Source organism: Leguminivora glycinivorella, chromosome Z (assembly GCF_023078275.1).
Source record: "Leguminivora glycinivorella isolate SPB_JAAS2020 chromosome Z, LegGlyc_1.1, whole genome shotgun sequence".
NCBI classification, from domain to species: Eukaryota; Metazoa; Arthropoda; class Insecta; order Lepidoptera; family Tortricidae; genus Leguminivora; species Leguminivora glycinivorella.
This window is the reverse complement of record NC_062998.1, coordinates 16,871,001-16,897,605: the sequence shown is the minus strand read 5'-3', so window position 1 is coordinate 16,897,605 and position 26,605 is coordinate 16,871,001. Positions and strand designations below refer to the sequence as shown.

The following is a 26,605-nucleotide window of genomic DNA, read 5'->3' as shown; positions in this document are numbered from 1 at the left end:
ATATGGAATGGCCCGTAAGTTTTTGTAAAATGATACATATGCGGAATAACATATTTGCCAATTACTATTGATGAAGGTTTACCCTTGAATCGCCGACAGACACTTGTTCGAATATTATTTCAAAGACAACGTTTCAAATAATTTCATTTCATCGACAGTTCATATCATAGAACAATCGACACAAGTAAAATCAAACCGTAGACTTTTATTTCGTAGATAACTTATTCCGAGTATACTTTATATCGTGGTATTTCATTTCGTGTTTTTTCATTTCATTTTGTTTTACATTAAATACAATTCATTTCATTACGCATAATATTATTTCAATTATGTTTCTTTCTAAAATTGTACAATTTGTAAACTGTTTGTTTGGTCACAGTTCTAACCTAACCCAAACCTACTCGGTAAGCTGGTCGTTTTTGTGTGTGGTCACAGTTCTAACCTAACCTAATTTAAAAGCCATTGGTTGTAGTGTAGGTCGCAGTTCTAACCTAACCTAAACCTACTCTGTAAGCTGGTCGTTTTTGTGTGTGGTCACAGTTCTAACCTAACCTAAACCTAATTTAAAAGCCATTGGTTGTAGTGTAGGTCACAGTTCTAACCTAACCTAAACCTACTCGGTAAGCCGTTTGTTTCTGTGTGATCACAGTTCTAACCTAACCTAAACCTACTCTGTAAGCCGGACGTTTTTGTGTGTGGTCACAGTTATAACCTAAGTGTTTTTGTGTGTGGTCATAGTTTAATTATGGACGTAAATATGTGATGTGCCACGATAAAATCGACAATTTGAAGTTTCCTAGAATAGAAACATCTATTAACGTGTAGTACGACAAATGAGAAAGTATTGTAATAATACGTCGAATAAATGAATTGCGATGTTTTGTAGTTCTGCTATTTGAAGTACTTTGAAACGAATCAGCGATGAAACAATATTCATTGAATAGTATTTATAATAACTAAGAAAATTTCAAATAAATAGTAGTTGAAACAAAATTACTCGAAACAATTTTACTCGAACTAAACTTTCGATGATTTGTTGTCGATGAAATGATATTCGATGAAAAGTTTGTCGGCGAAACAAGGGTACACCATTGATGAAACATTTTTTGTATACCAGGAATAAATAGTTATTTGTTTTACAAGGGGGCAAAGTAGTTGTTTAACCGCACGTGCCAATATTGATAACCAAGCAAGCGAAAGATTCCAATGTTGAACCACTCGCAAAGTGGAATCTTGAGCGTTGTGAGACGGATTTCAATTTGACACGCTAAGTAGATACGTTTGCTTGATCTATGGTATATATGCACGAAGGTTAAACAAACTTTGCCACCGAGTGAAACACAAAATTTTAGTTCCATTAATGTCTCAGGGATTTGCTTGAGACCGCCACTAGTATAAACGTGTGAAGTATAAGTGTGAGTGTGACTGGAAGGGGGTATTTTTTTGTATAAAGTTGGCTTTCATCTCCTAGTGAGTATTATATTCTTTGGCATCAACGCCGTTAAAAAAGCCGACGAGTTTTGCACTGACGAGTAACAATAAGATTTTTTTTCAATTGGTATTAATAACTCAGAACTTAGGCGAAATCCAGAAAAGTATATATTAGTATTTAGTATGTATTATAAATGGTATCAGGAATATGCTGTTAAAATATCTCGCAATGTTAACGAGCACCGTGTATGAATATAGTTTCCTTAGTTAGGTGCTCGTTGCCCACGAACGCTGAAAATTAAGTTTCCGAAACGTGGGCATGCTCCTCCATGTTGGAAATTCCATTATACGCGATTTAATCCGTTTTCATACTCTTAGTTTTATTTCCTGAGCTTAGAGTAGAGGTACCTATTAATTTATACTATATTTGTGTTTCACTATTTTTCCCTGAATCTGAACGGATAAAGAACGTTTTAATGAATTCATATTCTGTGAAAAATAGCTTGGCTTATGTTATGTTTTATTATTTCCAGAATAGTGAAAAGCACTGCTTAATTAAATGTACACATTGATATGATTTCAAAACAACGTATAAACGAATTGATATTAAAATATGTATAAATCCGAAACTACCATGCACGGTAAATTGAATGTGTAACATACTTTTTTAACCGACTTCAAAAAAAGGAGGAGGTTCTCAATTCGACTGAATGTTTTTTTCTTGTATGTATGTTACTCGATATCTCCGAGATCCGTGAACCGATTTTCAAAATATATTTTTTTTAATCGAACGGGTATAACCCCGAGGTGGTCCCATTGGCACCAAGTCGGGGTCTGATGCTGGGATCTTGGAGATATCGAGGGAACTCTTCAAATGTTATAGGCACTTGTAATGTTTTTAGTGTATTTTTCAAAGGTACACCAGTATTTTCGCCTGATGGTAATAATTTTATGTGACTGAGCTGATGATGGAAGGTCAACTCCTCAATGGTTAGGCATTAAAGCATAATTCTTTCACTACTGTACGCATATTCGGACTGATACTTAATAATATAAAAAATATATAAAAAAATAAAAAAAATATTGGGGACACCTTACACAGATTCAACTTAGCCCCAAACTAAGCAAAGCTTGTACTATGGGTGCTAAGCGACGATATACATACATACTTATATACATATAGATAAATACATACTTATATATGTACATAGAAAACATCCATGACTCAGGAACAAATATCTGTGTTCATCCCACAAATAAATGCCCTTACCGGGATTCGAACCCAGGACCGCGGCTTAGCAGGCAGGGTCACTACCGACTGAGCCAGACCGGTCGTCAATCGTCGTCAATATCAATAGGAACCACTAAAAATCAATAAATAAATAAACTTTTTAACAAAAAATAAAACCGCCTTCAAAAATAAGCGCGTTAGAAAACACGGAGAAACTAAAAAGCAAAAAATAATAATTATAAACCTTTGAATTCAGATTTATTATCGGATTGCAATAATCTAAACATCCAAATTATAAACAAATCAATTATTTTTGGAGTCGGGGCCAGCCTGAGTATGATTGGGTGGGGCAAACAGGCAATACCAAGGCGAGGAACAGGGCTGCTGGGGGATAGGACGCTAGAGTGCGCAAAACACTCCTAAGGTAATCAGTATGTTTATTGCTTTCATAGCTTATACAGGTGGTATCAAACCGCATTTTCTATTTATTTGGATTTAATTATTTTTTACATAAAACACAGTTTGACCGAATTATTTACGGACCCATAAAAATGTAAGTGAAAGTAGCACAAAATGGGTTTAGGTTTTTTAATCAGGGAAATTTGATTCCAAATATGCAGCTCTTTCAATGTGCGGATAAAATTATCATGCAAAATACGAAAAGATTTTCTGCCCGACGTAATATTATTGAGATCTGTGTTGTGTAGGTATATCATATAAGTATGTAGCATCATATCTCAGCATTTATATATTTTATTTCAAAAGCGAGAGATAGATAAGTACTTAGATTTAGATGAGGTAAATAGTCTAAACAACGACCAATCAAGAAACTTGTGTCTACTTTGCCTTTGTATTCCAATCGCTTATTCAGCATTCGAGACTCAATTTGCATAGACCAGTTGAAATTTGCCATCGGCATCCATACAAGTGGTGTTCGTTCTTCGGAGACCATACTTTTATTATTTCGTCGAAACGTTATTAGTTTACCGAAGCAGAAACACGTTTGCGTTTGCATGCAGCCTTGAATTAGGATAATTCCCGTGCACCGGCCGGCCGGTGGAGACTGGAGACGACCACTTATTATAATGAACAATGACAGCGCCGGCAAAAAGCTCATGTAAACTGCAATCACGACAGTATCATTATTAAATAACTGAAAGTAGGCACATACATATCTACTTATTCTAATTGTACCGTTTATATCTTACGTTTCAACAGATTTACATGCCATGCTAATCACAAGTGGAGTTCTTGGTCAGTAGGCACATTAATAGGTAAATGTCTACCTACTACCTATTGTATATGTACATAGAGTGTGTGTACACTTTGTCTATTTTTTTTTATTTAAGTTTTCGTTTGTGTTTGAATATTTTTTCTATGTTGAACATATACCCTACAGTGTAGTTTCTTCTGTATAGTGTAGGGCCTACACTATACAGAAGAAACTAATTGCAATAGAAGAAACTAAATATTTAAATTGATTATCTACTGGTTTCTGTGATACTTTCGCTCGAGCGCAATTTTTCACCCATTTGCACAAATAAAAAAACTTTCCTTGTAGTTATTGAAATCTTTACCTACCTACAAAAATAATTTTCAAGCACCACGTGAAACATTTAAGATTAAGTGTGCGGCTGGAAATCTATTTTTTTTTAAGTTGAACATTGTCATAGAAAAACTAAATATTTTCATTTTCGCTCGATAGAAACTAACACAGAAACCCATGTACTTAATCAATTTAAGGTTTAGCTTCTTTATGTTATCTTTTAAATAGCTTCTTCTGTATTTGACATTATGATAAGTTCTAAAATGACCTAATTCTCAGTCTGTAACATTAACCAAAACTGTTAGAACAGTCCCTGGACGTGTGGCTATGGCTATGGCTACACGGCGAGGATGCGTCACTGTCGCGGAGGTCTCGGAAATATGATTATGTTGGTTTAAAGACGTGGGCGAGCACGCGGATACGGCCGGCCGTGTTGATATTCACGGTGGGGGCATTGCGACTTGAGACGTGATCGGGCACTGCAACTCGACGTTTCTCAAAATCGATTCCATCCCCACTATACAATGCATATACTATACAATGTGATGCGCTTTCTGATAAGTTTCAATCACAATGAACATGTTTTGATTATGCTCTACACATTGATCCGTGTTCGATGACTTTTAAGAGAATTGCTGAGTAGAGTGAGTAGGTTAAGGGTTCATACAACATAACATACAACAACATACAATCACGCCTGTATCCCATAAAGAGGTAGGCAGAGCACATGAAACTACTAAAGCTTCAGTGCCACTCTTGGTTAAGGGTTCTCTAAGATAAAAGAAAAAACCCGGCCAAGTGCGAGTCGGACTCGCCCACCGAGGGTTCCGTACAAACTTATTTCAAACTACATACTTACCTAGTTAAAATAATCTCATGTTTCTCGTATAACTCTAACGGCTTGCCTAGAAGCTAGAAGTACTAATGAACATTATTGTGTATAACGCCATCTGTCGGTGAATTCGCTAATTAATTTGTTCGACCTGTATAGTATGTTGGTTTTTCAGGGATAATGTTAACCGATTCAAACAGTTTTTACTTTTTTTGAAAGAAGATGGTTTACCTAACATCTCGTATTCATTTGAAGTACGATTAGAGATGGGTCGTGGGTAAATACCCAATCTACCCACCCAGGTATTTACCCGGTAAATACCTATCTACCCGGTATTTACCCGTATCTACCCAAATTGACGGGTAGATTCATTTCATGTTGGACATGCTGATTTGTGTTAAAATGGAGATAAATACTAAGTTAGTGGTTGTAATTATTATACACAATTTAAAACGAAACTGTTCAGTCAAGTATACAATTAAGTTTACAGAAGTTTTAATGTATATTTAAAAAAAAAATTAAAAAGAACAATGTTTTATGTGTGCTTTTTAGATTGTATTAAATAGTCTTATTTATACGATAAAAAAAAACTTCCTAGTACTGATTGGAGGGGGTTATGGTGGGGTTAGGGGGGTAAAATGTATTTTTTTCATATTTCATGGAAACTATCATTAATATCGAAAAGTATTGTATGTACGAACTAAAGTAGACACAATTTCCTACAAAAAAGTTTATATGCATTTTTGTCATAAAACATACTATGTATGAGTTATGAGCTTCAAAAAGAGATTTTTAAAATATTTTTATTCACATATTTTTATTTACAGTTTTAATTTATCAGACTTATAATTTATACTAAAAGCATTTTAAATTATTTCCGTATGTCAGACAATGATATTTTACACGATTTTTATAGTTGGAATGATACACTAAAATCACATTTTATCTCATAGCAATCTATTCGTTCCCAATTTGAATAAACATTATGTATACAATTACAAAGACTGACTTAAATTAATCTATTTTAGCCTAAACACCATTCAAAAACGTCAAATTTGGAAGAAAAATGAAAATACCCGCGTATTTACCCGCGGGTAGGTAAATATCGGGTATTTACCCGGTAAATACCCACCGTCGGGTATTTACCTGGGTAGTTACCCATCTCTAAGTACGATATACATCCGCAAGGGTGGTTAAATTGAAAGTAAAAATCTGAAATTTTTTTGTGAATAAAAATTTCCAAGATACAAACACGATTTTATGTTTCCTGTAATATTTAGCTACAACCAATATTTCCTAAAATTTTCATAATTTTTCGTTGGGGGGGGGGGGGGGCTTACTTTTTACATTTTCCTTACTACTATAGTTTTAAGAGATCGCAAACGAAGTCTCGAGAAGCTAATATTCAATAATAAAAAATATGAAATATAAACTACTTATAACAACGAAAACCTCAATAGATGTGTAAACGTGTATTGTGAATGTGAACTGTGAGAGGTGTGCAATACACTATTACTATACATCATTGTATTCTACGAGTGTTAACTACATATTAGAATTCTTTCAGATACAAGGTGGGCCAGATATAATGAGACAATGACATCGGGTTGCGTAACCAAAGCGACGATAAACCATAAGTAGTATTAGTATCTAATTACCCTATTAGCTCTGCTGCCAAACGTTTGAGTGGCTTAATACTGTTGATGGCACCTTTGGAGCCTGGGTAAGTTTGTATCGAGTTGCATTCGCTAAACTCTGTTATACTGGCAGCCTCGCTCGGTGGTCTTCGCCGTATTAAGTGAATCATTTGAAGTAGGTGTATATATTGGTGTTTGGCGCTATACACACATTCTCACTCGTATTCCGACTATTCCGAGTATTCTAATTAGAGTTAGGGTTAGATACCTAACTCTAAGAATACTCGGAATAGTGTTCTCAGTATTTCTGTCCCCATAAAATTAAAATTGCTTAGTAACCTACTTTAATTAATTGTACCTTATACATATACATAGAATAATATATAAGGGAATATATTTTAAAATAAGATTGATTATATTAATAACTTAATAAAGTATGTAGTTACCTTACCTACATAGCTTTCTTTTTAAAAGGTGTTGTTTTGCATTATTACATAGGTTTACGTTAGTTTTAGGTGACTCGTCCTTGCTTGGCCTAATCAGTGAGTTTTACGCTTTGGGTTAGGTACGATTAATCTGTGCTTTAGGTACGTTTCAAGTATCAAGGCTTGGATTCAAAACCATCAAGGAGGAGTTTCCTTAATTTGAAATGGATTTTATTGGACTTTGACAAACATAGTTATCAATGTATTTAATATTAATATTACAACTAAATACTTATAAGCTATTAAAAAAAACAAAAAGTTTTAGCACAAAGAAAATTACTAAGTAAATGTAGAAAATGATGATTTTTGCTGTCACCTCCCTAATCCGTTTTGACATAATGACATCTTAATAAACAAGTAGCATCAATGGCATTGAACAAATAATAAGGCGATCATAAAACATACAAACCGTCCATCTGATAAATTAATAAAAAGCCGTATCCCAACACCGACTAATTGTGAGATTTGTGAGCTTCTTTAGTGATCGCGTTCAGGTAGGACGAGGCATTCGACAAATGTTTATTGCTTTATTTGGTTAACTCGTGGAGTGATAGAAAAAAAGGGTTATTTAAATAATATCGTTATTTAAAACCTGTATTAACTAGTTGCCGATAAATAGAACTATATTAAAACAAAACTATGGTTACATTAGACATATATCTGGTATTTGTTTTTAATTTGAATCGCGTATTAGGTACCTACATACTACCTATACCTAGGTACTATTCTCTAACTAACCAATCTCTTTACTCATTTAAATTACCTACTTACTTATGGTTTTTCTATTAGTATCTTATTAATGAGACGGTCACAATTGTGACAAGCTATGTACTATATCTCTTATAACAATTTTAGTCAAACCCGTCAGTATAATTCTATCAATCAAGAACAATAAAGTGACGTATGCGAGAGGGCGACAATCTCAGTGACAACCGTTAGTAATAAATTAATAATACCTAATAAAATATTTCTATTTCTAGTGAAAAGATAAATCGGTAACAAATGTATATCCTACAATACTCGTTTTATTATTATCCCAGGTTACGTCGATGTTATCCTTATGTCGACCCCCCACGATAACAAAATAAATACCTAGAAGATGTCTAGAAGCTAAAAGAGCATTGCTTTAGAACAATTAGAATACACCCACAACAAAGTCCATTCAGAAAATAGGTACCTAAGTGTCTCAGAAATAGGTAGGAAACTACTCTTTTAACAGACTTTTTTGTGCCTTGGCACGATATAATTTTTCGAAGAAAAGGATAAGACCCCGATAACATAATATCGTCTAGCTAATGGATTGATACTATTGAAGCCCATGAGGTATAAAAATCTGATCTGGGGTGGACATGTTTTCTGAAACCCAAATAATATAGCTTTGTTTGTATTTTAAACTGAAGGATGAGTTGCAAGTCTTTTTTATGGCTGGATTTCGAGAAATCCCTCGGGCGCACCGCAACACTCCGCCCGATCGCATTATGGCTCCGCCGCCGAATTCCTTACAAATTAGTTATAATCGAGATCGCATCATCCAATCCAAGTTTCTCACGATTCACCGGTTAGGTATTCGACCGCGGAATGAAAATGAGAATATTCCCAAGGATATGAAATCCATTAAAAAGCATGCAAACGAAAACGAAAAACGATGATTCGAACTTCTCGAGTCATAATAGGATCCTCCTCGTGTTAACTCTTTCGAGTCAAATTGAACACTATCTCGTTCCTTCTGAGCGTGCCCGTTTTGCCTTGAACACATTCTCACGTCGATCGTTTACAAGACACTTATTTACCTTTTCTAATCTAAATAGACGATGTTGACATGGCATAGATTGTTTAAGTTTCTCTCACTTCCTTTATAAATGGTAGCACTGTTTAAACTAATATGCGGGCGTGCATGGCTTAACAACTTAGTATATTATGTCCAGAAAAGGCACGGCACAAGAACATAATTAATTAAATCAAAGAGAATCGAGTTTCTAGAGAGTTACTGACAAAGAAAAATGTGTAGTCACAGTGCATTTGGCCCATATTCTTAGCTTGATATGTGTTAAAATGTCAAATATCATTATTAGCGCCATCTAGCCGAGAGTCCCCCAAAGGTGTATCGCCATCTATCTAGCCCACCGTACCTTTTCTCTATGGTTCCGAGGTACGTTTTTTTCTTAGACTTTATCTGTCTATATTACCTTTGTCTTTGATTAAATTATACATACCTATATTTGCATGTTAAGTACGCAAACGGGGTTTTTAAATTACAAAAGCTGTCTAATAATATGCGTGAACGTATAGAAATAATGAACCACATGAAACATCAAACCGTTATCGTAGTTTGAATATCTGTTTTGCCCTGTTTCCCCCTTAAACGGTAACAATAACTAATCAACAGCTTATTTTTTTTGCTATTGCTACCAATACTTAAAAACATGATTATTAACAGATATCGTAAATTTACTAGTAATATGCGACTGGTGGAGTGTGGTAGAAATATTTAAGGAGTACGTTGTATGTACAATCATTTTCTAGGTAGATGATCAATTACCTTACCTAGGTTAATTATTATCTACTGTTATTAATCCTAATTATTCTAATTAATTATTCCAGCTAGATTTTGACGTTACATATTAGGTACGTTTAACGCGTCAATATTGCACCGAAACTGCTAGAAAATGTACGATGTCTGATTATTAATTATATTTAGTTAAAATTTGTTTATTGAGCATCCTCAAAATTATCTGACCGAAAAGAAAAACATGAATATTAAGTTAGATACCATACGTAACAATGCACGTTGTCGGTAAGGCCCGGTGGTGGCGTACCTACCTACTGAACTGACGTGTTTCATTTGAATGCGAGTAGTAGGCATTGCGGCAGACAGCCCTCAGATACATTCCCTTTAAGTGAAATGTGCGCGAATTAAAATACCTGTATCCTCGTTTCAATAAATGCAGTACCTTCCACCTTTACATACACTGGAACTCATATAATAATGAAATGCCAAAAATATTATCACATTGTTTCCATTGAAAAGAAGTTTGTGTGCAACAGTAAATATTATTGAACTAGCTTTTGACCACGGCTTCGCTCGCGTTAGAAAGATACAAAAAGTAGCCTATATCATTATTTCCCATTTATAATATTAGTATGGATATTTCATAAACGATACGTGTAGCAATGACTCGATCGAAACCTAAAGGGGGATGCGTCCCTGTTAGTTACGGACATATGTATTTGTAACTCATTATGTTATTAGAAAAGTTATTAAGACGTTTCTAAGAGTGTCAGGTGTTATGGTTTTTATTAATAATATGGTAATATAATAGCAACTATAGCAAGGTAATGTAAATGTTGATTACATTTGCAATTTTTGTGTTGCGCTGAACTCTTTGTGTTGCGCTTTTATGTATGTACCTACAGGTACTTGTATAGTTTTGAATGTTTTATTAAATTATTATAAATACCTAATGCCACTATGATTAATCGTAGTATCAACACAAATCAGCTAGTGTCTAAAAATCTTAGGTGAAAAGTTACCGCTTTCATGGAAGCCTCCAAAATCATATATGTAGCTAGAAAATATGAATATGATACATAATATGAAATCAATAAGTCATAGGAAAAGTACCGATATTTGGAATTCATGACTATTTTACAATGATTGTTGAATGTGTGTGAATTATAAACTGACACGGCTCTACTGTTCATGATAATCGTGTATTTAACTCTCAATAATTGAAATGAAAGACTTTGATTTTTCATACAAGGTCTAAAACTTAATGACAATTTCATGTGGATTGGAACGTTATTGCGTAACTACGTCCAATTGTTCTCACAGCAGCCGGTTCATTGTAGCGAGTCGGGGCGAATGGAACTTGGAGGGAGGGCAGCGGCGGCGAACAAAGCGCCTTCCTGGAACCGGCATAATACAGGTTCGCGGCGACGCGACGTGCGATACCTTGCCAGATACCGCGCCCAGGTACCGCGACCACCTTTGTCAACCGAGGCCCGAGACCCGCAGACCACATCGTTCATGCCCTGTTCTTATATACACAAATATTCTTATAATGATGCCTATGTATGTATGTGTCACTACTCTTCATAAAACTATCCTCCGCTACGTGTGTCTCTACATTTCGCACCTTTACAATTGTACCGACCGACCTTATACAAATTACATACATAAATTGTATGAGAATTAGGTCGGTACAATTGTAAAGGTACAATTTAATTTACCGTAGGTATATATTTAGTACAATATAGCAATAAACTTAAATATGATTCTCGCTTATTCTTGACAAAACTTTAAGCGAATAATTAAAGTTTTTGTTGATTGATATGACGATATTTATTTTATTAATTGTCAAAAATCTACATCACGCCTGTGCCAAGCCCGGGGTGGGCAGGTCGCTACCGCTAGTAACTAACTACATAATTATAAACTACACATGAATCGAGCGTCTGCAATCGCTCAGTTGGCAATCAGGCTCGCATATAATATTTTACCGCCATTCATATGCCGTCATGGATTAGTTATTTGTTATACAAGGGGGCAAAGTTGTATTTTAACGCCGAGTGTGGAATTGAAAAACGAGCAAGTGAAAGGATTCTATAGTTGAACCACGAGCGAAGCGAGTGGTTCGAGAATAGAATCCTGAACTTGCGACTTTTTTAACACACGAGAAGTAAAATACATTTGCACCCGAGTGCACACGAGTAGTAAAATACATTTGCATCCGAACACAAAACTTTTCCCCTCACTATAGCGAGGAAACTGCAACGCAAAAAATGCGTTTATCACTGCTTCCAGTAGTTCCACAGGTGGTAAATCATCTTTATTACTAGATTCACCTACTTTTACCAATTTTAAATTTTAATTTGAGTTTATTCAAGGTCAAATTACTTTACCCACTAGTGGATAAAATGCGTTTTTACCCGCTGGTATTAAAGGACAAAAACAAAATCCGAGCTAGTGAGGGGAAAATAATATTTTTGCTATTTGTGCATCAGGTATCGCGTTCGCCGTGTTATATTCTCGAGTCGGTGCACTCGGCGCGTAGCCAAAATGACAATCGCTAGCTCCGAGGCGAAACATTGCATTAAGCAATATCCCTCTGTCACTCTTCTATATTAATATGACACCACCGGCGTTTCATTCACTACCACAGCTTAATCGGTAAGTATATTAACACATCGGTAACATACTGTTTGTATTGCAAAGTAATTTTATACCAATTTTTAATAATTGTCCAAACCTGGGGGTTGGATTTCACGAATAAATGATGATTTTGAATCATAGATGTTAAATAAATTGATGGTTTTCATTTATTTTGTTATTTTACAGTAAAGAAATTCATATTGTTGGTGTGGTGAAAAATGTTGTATTTCACTCGGTGCGGTGGCAAATTTTGTTTAACCTACGTGCCTTGAAACCCTCGCAACGCTCAAGATTCCATATTCTGAACCACTCGCTACGCTCGCTTCAATATTGGAATCTTTCGCTTGCTCAGGTATCAATTTGGGCACGTACGGTTAAACAACAACTTTGCCCCCTTATAAAACAAATACTTAACTACTATTTACTACACTACTACTACTATTTCAAGTATAAAAATATGACTGTATTATTTTTTAGTTGCAAATAATGTATACAGGATAACGTTATGGTAAAATAAAATAAAAATCTATTCGCCTGGGTTCACCTATTAAATGAACTGGTCTGCTTAATTAGCAAACCAATCAATAGATTATGCGTATTCACTGAATTCGACCACTGTTTATGGTGTGGGAAATGAAATCTCGTGATTATTCGTATTTACCTTCATATTTCAGGCAGGGCAGGCACTATGTTTTAAGTTATAATTGAGTGGGTAGGTATGTACTTTTTTGCACAATACTATGCCAGAAATCTTTTAATACCTTTTTATACGACGACAGAGCATCGACTATAGTTCTAGTTGATAATTAAACTAAATGAACAGTTGAAGGGTATTGCCGGTCATTGACGCCATAATCAGCAATTAAAATGTCCATTTAGCTTTGTGATGGTGAATGCAATACATTAAAGAATTACAGTTCGCGCATTCTTAGAAATCTCATTTAAAAGAAGTTGGAACCAGTGGATAATAATGACATAATGCTTCGTGAGTCAAGGGCAAATATAGTTGGTCATCGCTCATCCTAAATATCTCGGGCCATAAAGCTACGTATTCACTAAGTATAGTAATAAGCATTTTTGTTTCGAAGCACGGTTTTTAAACAATACCATACACTTTTTGAGAAAAAATATTTACAAATCGTGTTTCGAAAGAAAAATGTTTATAGTGAATACCTACGCACCTTTTCGGCATTGAGAACGTCAGCTGCCACTTCGTTGGCATATTGTGAACCGGCAGCTAACCAAACACGTCAAAAAATGTTATCGTTATGGCGGCCTGATAGAAAAAATATTTAACATGTAAAATAAATGTACCTTCTTACCTATTTTGTCAACTGTTAGTCCCGATTTCCAGTTGAAACTTTGTTCATACAGATAGTTAATTATTAATAGGCTAACTAGTTAATTTCCTACACTTAAAATAAAATATTTTATGCAGTGCTCGAAATAAAGTACCACATAATTAGAAGAAATATACGGACAGTAGTTATGTTTAAACATAATTTCTATTTATTAAGTCAAAGAGAAAGATATAAAGTAAACGAATTGGACTTGACGTCACTCCTCGGCATTTCATAGTAATCCCATATAACGAATCGTTTTGACAGTTCTTAAAAGAAGCTGATTTGACTAGTAGGAAACTGGCCTATTATACAGCACAGCTCCTTTAATCACTGTGCCCACTTGGTTGATGAGTTATCGCTTAGGACGCATGGAAATCCGTTCCGGGTCCTTGCACAAATGTAATTCCTAGGTGCATTAGCCCGACTATATACCGATATCATTGATGTGCTTTGTGAGTCACCAGAACGTGGTGCCAAACAAGCGAAATTACGCTCACTTCTATTACAATTCTGACATGAGTATTCAAGAAACACAAATAAATACTTAAACTTAATACTTAGATATTTCTTTTCAGTAAGTAAAATATGAATACGACATGACACCGTATTTCTTCTAGCTATTTCGGTGCAGCATTATTGCGGCGTAAATTGTACCTATGTCTGAATCAAGCTGGAATAGTTAATAAGAATTTATACAAAACCTTATTTGATAGATGCCATGCATGCACCAAAATTATTAGGAAATTTATGATCAACACATGCATCATTCCAAGCGGACAGTCCCCGGTATAAGCAGGTAGTTTACTACGAGTATATTACGTACCTGGTATTGGGAGGAGGTGGGGAAGGGGGTTCCAACCCTTCCTTTGGACTAACGAGTACAAAAACGGTCCCATTCATTCTTCATATGAAATCCTAAAATCCTGAACGTCTATGAAATTCCGAAATTTGGTACGCGATATGCTCGCGTTTTCATTTTCATTTTATAATACCCCACTCCACTCTTCCCCCTCTCGTGTACAGGCAAGCACTTAGTTAGCCTTTATACGCGGTGTAGGATGACGAACCGAACCCGGAAGATTTCAATATCTATCTTTTTTAGTTTTTCGAATTTATTTTACCTTAAAACCTAAAATGAATTCTGATTTAATTTTCTGAAAGTTTACAATGTGTTGATTTGATATACACATTTGACATTTATCGATAAGGATTAATTATGCCCCATTCACCCCATTGTGTCATCGTCGTTCGTCGCCTTAAAAAACACATTTTGTACTAATATAAGAAATATGAATACTAATGAGTTGTTTCTTTTTTTAATGGTAATTACTTCGAAAGTAGACAAAATCGGGAAAAGTTCATGTGACAGTCTTGAAAAGTGATCAGGAATGCACTGTTAAAATTATATGGTTCTCATTAATCATTATTATGCCCCGTGTACACCGTGTATGCGTAGAACCAAAACGTGGATCCAAAGGGATGATCGAGAACGCGCCGAAATCGGGTTTTCATACAAACCTAGTCCTAATTTTCGTCCTCAATATAGGGAACTTGACTGTTCTTAAAATAAAATATTTTGTACCATCACTTGTACCATGCACGAAATAAAGTATCAGGTAAGTAGAAAAACATGGACAGAAGATATTTTTAAATCCAATTTCTATTGAATAAGTCTGGTGTCAAGAAGCTGATTTGACTAGGAGGCATGTATCCTAAATAAAGTATTGAAAAAATTTATAAATATTATTATCTTTAATTTTGATTTACATATTTTGTGCTTTTAGTAAAATTAGGAGCGAAGAATTGTTTCATATTATATGAATCGTATATTAAATGCTGAAAGACATAGGCACATACGTTCACAATGTTCACTTGGGCAATATGGGCATAAAAATGGTTAAAACAAAAAAAAAATGGTGAGGAAAATGAGGAGTAGGTATAGGAGCGTTTGTATGGGGATCAATTGCCCATATCCGCAGCATATATATCGGTAGCTACGTACATGTACAAGTGCTATGTGATGTGAATATCGGGCGCGGCGGCGCTCGCAGCCGGGCTCCTTCCGAGAATCGTGCGCACTTACCGACCGTACATCTGCCGAATACGTCATATCTAATCATCGAATGATTCTCTGCAAGTCTAACATAGCAGATTATTAAAATAAACACGCGGTGAGGTAATATTTCAATAATTCTACAACAATTTTATTTCTGCACAGCGTTGGTATATGTATATATGTTACAATATCTGAAGTTCAGGCATCTGTTGGGTTGATTGGCTAGGACCAAGGATTATTTATATAGGATTTAAATAATTCATACCATACTAAGAATCGTACCTCGATCTTTTAGCGCCACCTATTAAATACTATCAACAATTAAACATACTGATGATGCCTACCAATTTATTTTATTCAAAATGTGTATTGACGTGATATAATGATTTTAAAATAAAGAAATATGTCATTTTGTTCTTGTAAAAAATAAAAACACGCAAAAATATTCAGGGAAAATATGATTTTGGCCATTTTCAGGCAGAGAAACGGCGCCATCTAGTCTTAAGCCTAAAAGGCCCATAGATTTCACGGGTACGATTTTTTGTATGGGCTTTGTCAGTCCAGTATTAATTCGTTCTCGGTTAGGACACGTATTATGAATTAAAGACTAGAGACATGGAGTAGAGGTACTCTGCCGTCAACTTATATGAGTCCAATGTTCACCCGTCATACTGAATATGAAGGTTGATTTGTCAATCTCATGTTCAGTCAACCACCAAAGTGATGACACTTTACGCATCTGCAATTCTGCACCTACTTTTCTGCAACAAAATATAGGTGGCCGTGTATAATCTATCCATGGTCGATCCGCGGTCGAATATATCCATGTAAAATAAACAAAATTATCCAAAGGGAGCGTTCAAGTATTACGTAACGCAATTATTGAAGATTTTTGATCCCCCCCCCCCCCCTCCTTGTAACGCACCGTAACGTTTTACTGTACCCCCCCTCTAAACGTTACGTAACATTCTAGTGACCATTTTTACCCAAAAGTCGCAAAAAGTTATAATATATTATTGTTTTTATCCTTGGTATAGTTTTTAATTGCATTTGCAGTAATAATACTGAAACGAAAAGGTTTTCCAACTTGCGAGAACAAATTAAAAATGACGACCAGACTAATACAATCGAGGGATTCCTTGTAAAACGTAAATGGAAAGGGTTGCCAATTTGGGAGTTTTAATTTCCTAATTTAAAAAAAACAATGTTACGTAACGTGTTGTAAGAAAGACCCCCTCCCGCCCCTGTAACGCATCGTAACGTTTTACGAGACCCCCCCCCCCCAAATTGCGTTACGTAATACTTTACGCTCCCAAAGTATTTAATTTCTAAGTTATTTACACAGATTACATACTTAATAGTACAGTTATTATTACTGATTGGAAATATATTGTTAGTATAGGTATTAATATTTTTTCAACTGCATGTGATCGCTGATTAAATTTATCTGTATTTTTCGAGCAGCAGCTCTTCATTGAGCACAATGATTTATACATAAGTAGGTAGTAGTAGGCTATTAGGGGTTTGAGCGCTAACGCTAATTGATATGAACCACGGAATACATAATAAGCTTTTAGGTTTATGATGACTATGATGAGGTAGGTATTCCCTGTTATGCTTGCACATATATTTATGTAATATATTTCATTCAAACTTTAGATTTATACTTCACGAATAAGAACTAGTTTATTTTACTTGCCGTGTTTTAATTCATAGAATAGTTATTTGGTTATACAAGGGGGCAAAGTTGTATTTTAACACACGAGAAGTAAAATACATTTGCACCTGAGTGTAACACAAAACTTTTCCCCTCACTATAGCAAGGAAACTACAACGCAAAAAATGCGTTTATCACTGCTTCCAGTAGTTCCACAGGTGGTAAATCATCTTTATTACTAGATTCACCTACTTTTATAAATTTTAAAGCAGTTAATTTGACTTTATTCAAGGTCTACTTATTTTACCCACTAGTGGATAAAATGCGTTTTTACCCGCTGGTATTAAAGGACAGAACACGTGTTTCCGAGCTAGTGAGGGGAAAAGAATCTTATAGACAGGCACGGACTCGGAAGGATTGCATTTAACACTGTTAACACGGGCGCACTCGGAAAAAGATTTAGTAAAAACGTCACTTCTGTGGACATTTATAAAAGTTAACGACTAACATTCTCCCGTTAATTTGAGTGTCAGAACTTCCCGTGATTAGAATGTCGTCAAAAAATTAGCACTAGATTTTCTTAACTTTTGTAATGTCCACAGCCCATACATTAAAATCTGTTTGACCCGTAAGGAAGTCAGCACATTACTAATACTATGCCCACACTATGACCTATGTACCTGACCTAACGTGTAATATTTTATTTTATCAACAAAGGCACAATAAAGATTGTATTGTATTTTTGTATGAAAATAAAAAATAGGAAAGAAATATAATAAGAGTCTTTTTTAATAGAATATTTATTCTATTAAAAAATATAAAAAAACTTAATAAATCCAAAAAAAAGTTCAAATGATTAAAAAAGACTCCGGAATGGAACTCGAGATCTTCTGCTTCATAGTCAATGCGTTTGACCGAGACGCCATTTCGATTTACACTAGCAGTGTCGAAATACACGATATGTATCTTTATTTACACACCGTTATCTAAAGTAGCGAGTCTCTTACGCAGTCCTAAGGATGTCATTCCGTACCAAAGTCCGGGTGTCTACAAGATAGATTGCAGTTGTGGAAGTGCGTATATTGGCCAAACAAAGCGCAGCGTTCAAGAGAGGGTGAAGGAACACATAGCGGCAGTTAAAAATCGCCATATACACAAATCTGCAATCGCCGAGCACTTGCTTACTGCGGAAACGAATCACTGGATTGAGCTACACAAACCCAAAGTTCTTTCCACCGAGCGACACTATTATCCCCGGATTGTGAGGGAGGCGATCGAAATTAAAAAATATCCTAAAAACTTTAACAGGGAAGACGGGTATAGATTATCGCCAACATGGGGACCAGTGATTCAAATGTTCAAACCAAAAGATCTATCTTCGGACCAGTGCGCGGATGTTGTGAGTGCTGTGTGTCGTGCGGTGGGAAATAAACAATAACTAAAAGCGGGTAGATTATATTTATTTGTCTACCCCGAACATTTATATAAATTAATATCGGGTAGTTTTGTGTTGTTTACATCTCCGGTGACATTTTGCTGGGACGTCAGTCTTCCGCGACCACGGCCAGTGCAACCTGGCCGAAACGTTGGAAAAAAGGTAAAAATAATGTTAATTAATCGCGTTCGACCTGTGTGTGACTTTAAATATGTGTACAAAGCGCGAGAACTTAAAGTGTTATGTATCTTTATTGACAAAATGCGTCATTATTTCTGAGTCTGCTTGAGTTAAGTAAACCAATATCTTTAAATAATTACTTGTCAAGAGCCAAGTGTCACTGATGACAATGTCAACTAAAAATGCGCGAAATATGACGGCTCTGTGTCTGTACACAAAATTTGGCACGCACATTTTCGTAAAATTCACATGGATTTGTCCATGATTTCTGTATGAAACAATGTATTTCGTTCAATACTGCGACGATGGATAATGTATAGTAGATGTATGCGCATATTTTTATTTAGTTGTAGTGTGCGGTGACTAAATAAATGGTAGATGTTTTTTGTATGGAAAGCGAGCCACCTTAAATGAGATAATTGCATACTAGTCAGCGAATATACACGGTGTACAATGAGCAAACCGAATAGTTTTAACAACGTATTCCTCATCATATTAGAAGAGAAAAATGTCATATAAGGTGCATTGGGGTAATTCCGAAAGTAGTCTAATTTCGAAAGTCGCATAAAAATCGCCATTATTTCCATCATACTCGTAGATTCCCCTTTCGAAATTACCCGAGAATTTCTGTCAGTCTTAATTACCCTAATGCACCTTAAACTTTTCTGTATTTCGCCTACTTTCAGAGTTATAAGCATTCAAAAAATAACAATTAGGTACTTATTATTTCTCAGAATAAAACGCTATTTTGATGGCGATGATGCCGTTATCGGACATAATTTAACTATCCTCGTTGATAGATGTCAAAAAATTACTAGAACGTCTTTGCAAAAACTGTTTTTTTTTTAGTGCCAGTTTTACTATAGTAGTTCTACTTTTTATGTGAAAATACACCCAAAAAATTTCCCAAAAAACTTTTTTGGCGTAATTTGCTTGACGTCATACCTATAACATTTACCTTCATTTTGCCCTCAGAAATGCGTTGTGAAAATATTTCGATTCCCTCATGTTACACCGTGTAAGTATAGGGATGTACCCAACACTTACCATTCAATACTTCTGTATCCTTTAACGCAGCAGTGGATGCTTTTGAACTGGCCCTGGAAGCCGTACTCGAGCGGGATAGGCTCCTTCGTGAACTGCATGTAGGTGGTGTTGGACGGCATGAGGTGCAGCGAGCACAGATCCGCAGCGGCGGCGGCGCGCGCCACCGCCACCACCAGCGCCAGCAGCAGCATGCTGGACCTGCACAAAATGTCTATCTTTGAAATCTCTCCAACTATAACATAGGCCGAATAGGCTACTTAACCCACAGAATTAGATTTAGATAGAAGAAACGAGTTCATTTATTTGTATGGCGGCCGAGCGTGTCAGATTTTGTACTGAAGTTGTTACTTGCCTGTGATTTTAAATATGTCTCAGGCCCTTGAGTGTTGATAAGTTTTATGTTGTTGCAATTAAATATCATGTAACGAGGCATTTTTAATGTTTTTGTTGACTTCAACTTACAAAAATTGACGCCCGAAAGCTGCAAGCTGCGATTAAAGACGGACAACTCAGTGGATTTCACTGAGTTCATTTGACACGCTAAGTAGATACGTTTGCTTGATCTATGGTTTATATGACATCTGTGACTTAACCCTTTCTTAAAGTCTGTCTTATATGATTCAGTACTGTCCAATTAACAGTACAACAGTTATTTTATTATGATAAAAACAGCAAAAATATTTTTTTAAACTATACTTTTACGTAATCAGGCGAAAACAACACAGTCATGTTAATCATCAGATCATTCTACTCGAAAACAACATTTTCTGGCTTTTTATGTACCGTAACATCGGGGTACTTTAGCCCTAGGGGGTAACATTGGCCCAAAACGGTAAAAAGATTAAACTTCCCACCACGCCGCACGTCAGGAGCTATCGATCTAATTCGTGTTACTCATCGATAAATGGCCGTATGGGACAACCGGTAAAACAGTTTCACATTGCTAATTGGTTAATCCATCATTTTAGCGACAAGTTGGTACCAGTAAACTATGCGAATTTAAAATGTGCAAACTTCTTCACGAAACAAAGAAAGCAGGTGAGTCTGTTTGATTGTTATCAATCGTAACAGATATGTATCTGGGATCCTAATGTGATATAAATCAAAGGTTTTTAAGACATTTTTATGAGAAGTAATGACAATCAAAATCTCAGTATTCTTTAGCTATCTCTTTCGGGTAACTTTGACCCAAGAGGTAACCTCGCATTTATCCAAAAAATGTATCTGTATGCGAAGAAGCAGCGCTAGTAAGTTGTATGAAGAGAGGAAAATTCTGGAAATGGCCTGCAATAAAAGATGAACAGTTATACCACTGAGAAGAAGTGACAAAGAAAATGAATGTTCCTAAATTTGTGAAAAAGGCTATTTACTGTACATTCAGCTTAGTCCTTGTTGATTTAAGTAATAGGCACGCACAAGTTTGATTGATATCTTACCTAATGATTCTCAATTTTGAATTTACGTGCCTACATATTAAAATAATTTGATATAATAATAATAATAATCCGTTTATTGCAGACAACATATGGGAACCTATCTATTTTTAAAATAAATAGTAACACATGTTAACATAATGATTAAATAGGTATAATGAATAAGTTTAGAGGACTATTCTGCATTTTCTGGCAAAGTTTTAATAAAAAAAAGATATGCATGATATTTTTAACCGCCTTCCAAATCTCAAAGGAAGGGGTTTTCAATTCGTCAGTATTTTTTTTTTAATGTTTGTTCCTCGATATCTCCGTCGTTACTGGACCGATTTTGATTTTTTTTTATATATGCATACAGATTGGTCCCATTTTTCTCAGAACCCAGTTCTGATGATGGGATCCTGGAGAAATCGAGGGAACTCCTCAAATCTGAAAGGCATACATATGGTGATTTTTGTGTTTTTAAAGGAACAGCACGCATTTACGTACGGAACAGTGACATTTGGTGAAGGGGAACTCCTGATGATGGTCAGAATGGAACTCCTCAAATCTGAACGGCACACTTATAGTGACTTTGGTATTTTTATAAGAACAGCAAGCACTTACGTCCAGAACAGTGACATTTGGTGCAGTGGAACTGCTGATGATGGTCAGAACGGAACTCCTCAAATCTGAACGGCACACTTATAGTGACTTTGGTATTTTTATAAGAACAGCATGCACTTACGTCCAGAACAGTGACATTTGGTGCAGTGGAACTGCTGATGAAGAGTGAGCCGCCCCTGGTTAGAGTTCCGTTCTGATAATCATTCTCATCTGTAAGTAGGTACTTCAGAATCATCCAGATTTAAAAATTGGTTCAAAAATGACGGAGATATCGAATAACAAACATTAAAAAATATACAGACGAATTGATAACATAATCCAACATTTGAAAGTATTTATCACCAGAGAACCCCAAAGAAAGGCGGTTTTTTTTTCTTAAAAATTATTTTATTCTGACTTAATTTTTTTAGTGTAACAAACAAATTAATCAGGATACTATGGCGTTCTTTAATATGTGTGACCAATCTAAACAGGTTTATTTGTGCTTTCATTGCAAACCGTTACGTTTAACTTAATGGAAAATCCAGGGTCAAAGACGCGCTACAAAGCATCTTTAGCCCAAACTTTACATTAGAAAAGAGTCATAGTGCCATTTAAATTCAAGTACTCAAACGAGAAGTAAAAAGTGTCATTTCAATGTTACCGGTACATATGAGGGCATAAAGTTCAATATGTCAGTGATTGTTTTCACATGCAATAAGGTTCAAATTCGATGACGTCACTACATCGCTGATAGCGTTTTCGGTGGCCAATTTAAAATTGTCGCTGAGTTCTTGTCGCAGTGGTAACATACGCTGATTCTCTTCCGAGCGGTGCAATTTCCGGCAACAGTCGAAATTGGTTTTTCATACGGTACAGCTGCCCTGTTTATCAAATATTACAAGTCTACAAGTTCACAAGTTACACGTTACAAGAAAAAATTCACAAGTACGTGTAAATTATGTTTATCAAAATAACCTACAAGGATTGTAAAATTACACACTTGTAAATTTTTACTTGTAATTCTTGTGAATTCTAAAATCAAATTAATGATGTTCTTTCCCCGCCATGTCACTTTTTTTTTGTTTTTAAATGGTTGTGGACTAGTTAAATACATGGCTGAATAGTATAACGTCTGTGCCTAACATATAAAAAAAATAGGAATTTTCTTTTCCCACGTGTATCGTACGAAATTTTCCGGCATATGGCCATTTAAATTTTTGACATAGTCACGTATGAGCTAATTGATATCATCATCATCCTCCTTGCGTTAACCCGCCATTTGCCATGGCTCATGGAGGCTGGGGTCCGCTTTGACAACGAATCCCAAGATTTGGCGTAGGCACTAGTTTTTACTAAAGCGACTGCCATCTGACCTTCCAACCTGAAGGGTAAACTAGACCTTATTGGAATTAGTGAGCTTCTTAATATAATTCGACAAATGCTATTCGTTAGAAGCGGAATTTTAAAATGATATTTTTACGTCACTCAAGGGAAAGGCTACTTTTTTCTCTGTGAGGAAGGAGCAAAGTCGCACTTTTCCTTCAAGGACTTCATGTTGTCAGTATATATAACAAAATTTCCACCTTTTGTTAACACTTGAATCCCTCGATATGCTCAGGATTCAATTTACGCTCTCTAAGGGAGCAAAATTACATATTTACATGTAATTTTGCTCCCTTCTAACATAATCTACTATATTTTTTATTGTATGAACATGACTATTATAAATCTGGTTCCGTGGCCACTCGAATCATTTAGCCACATTTTGAAATAAAATCTAATTAAAAACACCTACCAACCGACACTTGTGAACTTGTAATACGGAATAGAGGGTCTCCGGACACTCTAAGGTTTTTGCGTCATTTTTTACAAGTTGTAACTTACAAGTAATATTTTGATAAACAAAATCACGAATACACGTGTAAAAATATACTTGTAAAATTAAAAACGTCACTTGTAACTTGTAGTCTACAAGTGAAGTTTTGATAAACACTTTCTTGTAATAATGAATAATTTTACAGGCACAATGCTTGTAATACAAGGCTTGTAAGTTTTGATAAACAGGGCACTGGCCATATGCAACCGATTTTCCGTTTATCTCAATCCTACATGCGGTGCTATTGTTGGTCATGAACTTGGTCTTCGACATGTTCATCTGAAGTCCAACCTCGAGGCTTGCGTCGCTGAGGTCTTGAAGCATTGATCGTAGTTCGGAGGCAGTTGAGGAGAACAGAACAGTGTCGTCGGCAAACCGAAGATTAGCCTTCTACTTATTCCCGACGATAAGGCTCCGATCTCCCCAACTCGGCATAAGCTTCTGGAAGACTTGTTCAAGTGTGCTGGTAAACAGTTTTGGCGAAAACCGATTTCCTTGCTTGACTCCTTTTTGAATAGAAAATGAGGGACTGTAGTTTTATGGCGGCTGTACTATTTTGATAAATGGTGGTTATGAGCTGAATCATTAATGTAACTGGGATCTATATCTTGATTGCGTAAAGCAGTGAAAATGAAATTGTGATGAAGACTGTCAAAAGCTTTAAAGTAATCGACAAATGCGATGTAAACTAGGATTTTGTATTCTTGGCATTTTTCGATAATTTGATTAAGGGCTTGTAGGTGGTCGGTGGTGGAGAGGCCTGGGGGGTTACCATGACGTACTAAAGACGTTCAGTTTAGGTTGAGAGAAAGGGACACAGCTATAGCAGTTACATAGCTCCGTCCCTCTCTCTCAACCTAAACTGAACGGCTTTAGCACGTCATGGTAACCCCCCTGGACGGAATACAGCCTGTTCGGGAGGTTGGTGCCGATCGAGTGTTCCCGAGATACGGTCTTCTATGATTTTAAGAAATATCTTGTACATATGGGAGACAAGACTGATAGGACGGTAGTTTCCTATATCAGACTTGTCTCCCTTCTTCTGAAGCAGAATGATGTTGGAGTGGCACATTTTTTGTGGGAAAAGTTTGAGTGGTTACTATAGTATTACACAGTTTGGTGATATACGGGATCAAAGTATGTTCTCCTACTTTCAGTGCTTCGGTGGTGATTCCATCCTCGCCAGGGCTTTTCCCGTACTTCATTTTTTGAATAGCCATATGCTTCGTGTTCCGTAACTGGCGGGACAGCTTTGAAGCTTTCTTCTAAATCAGGCACAGGCTGTGGGTGTGTGGGAGATTCGGAGTAAAGGGTTTTGTAGAATTTGGTGGCTGTTGTTAGAATTTTATTCCGGTCGCCTATTAGGACCAAAATTACAGTAGGTATACCAGACTGCGTTCTAAGCATACTTTCAAAAACCTGGACGACATATGCAAGAAATCATCACAGACCTCAACTAATTCTAAGCAAAGTTAGTTTGGTTTACCCTCTAAGTATAACTGGCGCCGTGGTTCCGATCATAGCCGATGAATACCGAGCGGGACGAGTCTAACGCGTTTGAAATTATTTTGATTACATTTGTGCAGCATTAAATGAATATTCCGTCGTTAACGTTCAAATTTTTGAAGTGATTAAATGCGTTTTAGTTTGTAATCTTTGTCCATTTTTCAGTACCGAAAAGTACCGAAGAACCGGGATTTTATAACATCAGTACCGGTACCCAAAGAGTTCAAAAATCCCGGGATTTCCCGGTACTTTCAGTACCGGGAATTCCCGGGAGCATTCCCTACTATGAACACTGCCGAATAATTCAGCTTTCAAACAACAACAAAAAAATCTAAATCGGTTCATCCGTTCGGGAGCTACGATGCCACAGACAGACACGTCAAACTTATAACACCCCGTCGTTTTTGCGTCGGGGGTTAAAAATACTATTTCCAGAATATAAGCATATCAGTTGGGTTCTTTTATTTTTTATTTAATAATAAATACCTAATCTTCTTGTTATACATATACACCGTCCATGCAAACATAGATTATTAACATGTATAAATAAAATTGATGATAGAATGTTAACGTGAATTGTCACTGTCTGTCATTTTTCTGTTCATGTCATGGAGCAAAAATTTACAAGCTCTTTTCTTTTATTTCCTGTTATGATCGGAAAGCTGGTAATCGTTTGACACGCATTGACGTTATTACCACAGTATAATAAAGAGTACTATCGTACAGTATGGCCACTCCCGCTTCCCGCTGAAAGTGCCGCCCACCCCCTGTCGGTTACCTGACAGTTGCCGCCTGTCAAAAACGCGAACAATCGACCTGTCATATCTCACTCATACAAGCATGGTACGCGTTCACCTACACGAGTTTAGAATGTGTGCTAGAAACGCGCCTCTTTCATATATTTGATCGCCAGTGTCCGAGATGTGTTATTACTATCTAGTACTTATTGCGACAAAGTTTTATAGTGGCCTAGGAATCAAATTGGTTGACTGTACATTTATTTGAACACTTCGCTCGCACATTCAACCTAAGTTTTTTACCAAGACTGGGTTTAGCAAACAAGCATGTCCTAAACGGGTTGTAAAACAAGAATTTAATCGTCTTCCGCGACAGCCGGCGCAATCTTTGCAATTACCGACAGTCGGCACACAGTAGGTATCTGACCACATTTCG

At 36.0% G+C, this 26,605-nt stretch overlaps 1 protein-coding gene across 2 annotated transcripts in view; it reads right to left on the bottom strand.

The window, feature by feature from the left end:
- The window catches only part of LOC125241006, a 96,614-nt gene that overhangs the window by 55,117 nt on the left and 14,892 nt on the right, over positions 1 to 26,605 (bottom strand). For both annotated transcript variants that reach the window (XM_048149267.1, XM_048149268.1), the window contains exon 2: positions 20,033 to 20,230. In XM_048149267.1, the coding sequence (XP_048005224.1) occupies positions 20,033 to 20,223 (191 nt within the window). In that variant the 5' untranslated portion in view covers positions 20,224 to 20,230. The remainder of the gene's footprint in view (positions 1 to 20,032; positions 20,231 to 26,605) is intronic.